General features: G+C 38.7%; 1 protein-coding gene across 2 annotated transcripts in view; it reads left to right on the forward strand.

Annotated features, from left to right (window-relative positions):
- The window catches only part of Mib1 (mindbomb E3 ubiquitin protein ligase 1), a 105,484-nt gene that overhangs the window by 58,296 nt on the left and 42,902 nt on the right, over positions 1 to 4,286 (forward strand). For both annotated transcript variants that reach the window (XM_031364963.1, XM_031364964.1), the window contains exon 11: positions 2,339 to 2,536. In XM_031364963.1, coding sequence (XP_031220823.1) covers positions 2,339 to 2,536 — 198 coding nt within the window. The remainder of the gene's footprint in view (positions 1 to 2,338; positions 2,537 to 4,286) is intronic.

Consider the following 4,286-nt stretch of genomic DNA (forward strand, 5'->3'; position numbering starts at 1 on the left):
CTCTCTCTCTCTCTCTCTCTCTCTCTCTCTCCTTTCTCTCTCTCTGTCTCTCCTTTCCTTTCTGTCTCTCCTTTCTGTCTCTCCTTTCTCTCTCTGTCTCTCTGTCTTTGTCTCTCCTTTCTCTGTCTCTGTCTCTCTTTCTCATACACACATAGGGAAAGATATTTTTTAAAAATTACAGGGAAAAAATTCAGATTGATGGTTAGGAAGATCAGCTGTCTTTTTTTTCTGTCTCTGCCTCTGCCTCGGTCTCTCTCAGGATGCGTGTGTACCTGTACATATGCTTGTGATGCTTGAGTACAATGCTGTTCAGAAGTGTGAGGATGGAACCTTCCCTGGTTCCTTGCTAGTACTTCTTTCTCAGTATTGAAATATAACAAAACCTCCTTGTCGAAAGGAGTTTTCTGTAGGTATGTTTCCTCCCGGCCCCAAGCTCCTGGAAAGAATGACTCTGAGACTCACATATATTTAGAAATACCTAGGCCATGTACCTAGACCATGTACCTAGACCATGTACCTAGACCATGTACCTAGGCCATGTATCTAGACCATGTACCTAGGCCATGTACCTAGACCATGTACCTAGGCCATGTACCTAAACCATGTACCTAGACCATGTACCTAGACTATGTACCTAGACCATGTACCTAGGCCATGTACCTAGACCATGTACCTAGGCCATGTACCTAGGCCATGTACCTAGGCCATGTACCTAGGCCATGTACCTAGGCACGTTCCCCAACTGCTTTAGAGTTTAATAATCCCGTTATTCTAAGCTCTGCTATGTGGCTCTTTACGTGGTCCTTAGTTTATATGCAACTGTCTTCTATGTCTGGGGTCCAAATCTTCCTCATTTTGCTCTATCCCAGAATCCTTTCTGCCTACTGAATGTCCCATCTTCTATTCTGCCCATTTCTATAGGCCGTAAGGTTTTTGTTGACAAGTTATACACAAGAGATTTTCTCTGCAACTCCTATTTTGATTCAGCTAGAAATGTCCACAAGGTGGAAAATTTCTACCTTTTCAAGAAATGTTACTAAACCAAATTCCTACATAAATATTACCCTTGATGCCTGTTTGAAAGATAACAGGCAAATATTACAAAACCAAACAAAAACCAAACCTCTCTTGAATTCTGTACCTGTTTTGTGTCTATTCATTTGTTTCAGAAGTATTTAATTACAGCAGTGTTTACTTGTGTGATCCTTGAGAAGTACTTTTAAGTGATCGTGGGTACTAAATGAGTTTTTAAACCCTTTGTAAAATCTAGGGAGTCTGCTGGGTACTGAGCAAAGACTGGGGGGGTCACTGTTTTGGACAAATAGTTGAATAGGCTTATACTCAAGTGTAGTGGTGTTGATATTTGAAGTACAGTATTCTCAGGGAGATAGTAGGAGTATTATAGTACCTTTCTCTATGTATATCTATCTCTGCAAAGGAAATGAAGTTAATTCTATGTAAATATATTTGATATATAATATATGGTACCTTTATGGTACAGTGCAAATTTTCTCCTTTATAAAGTAGTTTCTTTTATGTAAAAAAAAGTTAATCTCTCATCTCTTTAGAAGTATGGCTATTACAAACAGTATGGCAAGCATAGTTTAATTCTGAAAGAATTATAGAATTTTGGATTTTTTCTTTTTTTTTTTTTTTTAATGACAGGGTTTCTCTGTGTAGCTTTTTCTGTTCTGGAACTTGCTTTGTAGACCAAACTGGCCTGGAACTCACAGAGATCTGTGTGTCCCTGCCTCTGGAGTACTGGAGTGTGCCACTCCCACCCGGCTTATTTTTAAGATTTTCTGTTCTCAGATACAAAGAAGTGGATATATTCCATACTTAGATGCAACATCTGACTTAGCTGTAATTTGACTAATATCCAATTCCTGTGTAAAGGTGACACGACCACACTGTTTTATATCTTTTTTTGTTAGCATTCAACTGATAGTAGTGTAGTTGTCTTGTGCCTGGTTTAGTTGTACATTGTGGAAATGCCAGGACTTGGGATACTGAGGCAGGAGGGCTTAAGGCCAGTTGAGGCTACATCAGATTCTGTCTAAAAGACTTTTTGTTATGAGCTGGATGGTACCAGCTGTAGAGCATGTGCCTCACCTATGTGAGACCCTAGGTTTGATCCCTAGAGCTGCTGTTTTAGTAAAATACCCTGATATTGGCTTAGTTCAATATGGTGTAATAACACTGACTAAGTTTTAACATTTGTCAGTTTTATATTTACTTTTTCACAACTTTTCTGCAGTTAATTTGGTTTGTGATATTTTATAGCTTTAGATTTTTTTTCTTAACTCTTCCCTGATTGAACTTTCATGCTGATCTTCAGGATAAAGATGGAGACCGAGCCGTTCACCATGCAGCATTTGGAGATGAGGGTGCTGTCATAGAAGTCCTACACCGAGGCAGTGCTGACCTGAATGCTCGTAATAAACGTAGACAGACACCTCTTCATATTGCTGTCAATAAAGGTCATCTTCAGGTTGTGAAGACTTTGTTAGACTTTGGTTGTCATCCCAGTCTCCAGGTAAGACTTGAGAGGAATATACTAAGCAGGCATTGGTAAGATTGGCTAAAGTGACTTACCAAGTTCATTTTTTTTAAGATTTATTTATTTATTTAATGTATATGAGTACATACTGTAGCTGTACAGATAGTTGTGAGCCTTCGTCTGGTTGTTGGGCTCCAGTAGACCCCACTTGCTCAGTCCCTGCTTGCTCTGGCCCAAAGATTTATTTATTATTATAAATAGTATACTGTAGCTGTCTTCAGATGCACCAGAAGGGGGCGTCAGATCTCATTACGGGTGGTTGTGAGCCACCATGTGGTTGCTGGGATTTGAACTCGGGACTTTTGGAAGAGCAGTGGGTACTCTTACCACTGAGCCATCTCTCTAGCCCACCAAGTTCTGTAGTAAATTTGTTATTGTGAAGAATATCCAAGATATAGGCTGATATAAAATAACTTACTTTGCAGCTATTTAAATATTTTCATTGTAGCTTTATTAGTCTAGGTTCTAGGTTTAAGTCTGTTTTGAAAACTATATTATGTTGACTTTGAGTAGAATGGAAAGTAGCCTGAGTTTTGAAACAGAAATTTTGCCTAAAAATGAATTTTTTCTAAACTAGTTTAACAACTAGATGAACTTAAACCATATATGTAAGAGAAACATGGTCTGTGTCCATAAACACTGTTTTCTGTATACACAAGGTTAAAAATTTGAATGAGTACTTAATTTCATAGAAAAATAAAATAGTATAGAATCATAATATGTCAGTGTTTGGGTTTCTTTCTAGCCTTTTTTCTGTCTTGATCATCTTTAATAAAATAGACTTGAAATATTATTTTTAAATAAAAGTATTTTAAAATACATTTTATAATTATAATAAATAATGAGTATTATTTTTAAATAAATGTTCTTGAGCACTATTCAAATATGTGAAACTACTTTGTTTAAGTTGAAAACGCAGTAATGATTAAAAGACAACAGGAATAATCACTGTGGTCTTACAGAGCTTGTGGTGTGAATGATTCTGGATGTTAGGGAATGGCTGAAGCTCAGGCATGGTACAAGAGAGTAACAGTACTGCTCGGTTAAGAACGATCCTTCTGAACTAGGGTGTAGCTTTATATCCTGCCTGGAGGAGGCAGAGCTAGAGAACAGAGGAAGAGCCGAGAGTGTTGATCTGTTAAAGGAGAAGGAATTGAGATCTACTAACCTTTCGGTCTGAAGTGGGGGACAGTTATGTGTAGGGATTGTGATAGACAAAGCGTACTTGAGACTTATGCTTTGGAATAGCTGTTGTGGGGACCAGGAAGCAGGACAGACCAGGAACCCATGGAAGGTATTCCAGGGCACATTAGTTCACCTCAGGTGTGAGACCGCACCACAATTTTAGTGCCACCAAATAGGAGGTAGGCACTTGGATTGAGCTCAGGGTAGGAATACCTTACGTATGTGGGCACCTATGATTGGAAAACATTTCCTAAACAAGGCCAGAGGATACTATAGGTTTTCGTGTATTTTATTTCAAGGCCATATATCTCTGCCATTACAGAGTGAGGGAATCATAGCTAATCCATAGGTGAATGAGTATTGCTGTGTTCCAGTAAAATTTAATTTAAAAAAACAGGTGATGCTGGGCAATGGTGGCGCATGCCTTTAATTCCAGCACTTGGGAGGTGGAGGTAGGTGGATTTCTGAGTTCAAGGCCAGCCTGATCTACAGAGTGAGTTCCAGGACAGCAAAGGCTATACAGAGAAACCCTGTTTCGAAA

This window comes from Mastomys coucha, unplaced genomic scaffold (assembly GCF_008632895.1).
Source record: "Mastomys coucha isolate ucsf_1 unplaced genomic scaffold, UCSF_Mcou_1 pScaffold13, whole genome shotgun sequence".
In the NCBI taxonomy this organism is placed as follows: Eukaryota; Metazoa; Chordata; class Mammalia; order Rodentia; family Muridae; genus Mastomys; species Mastomys coucha.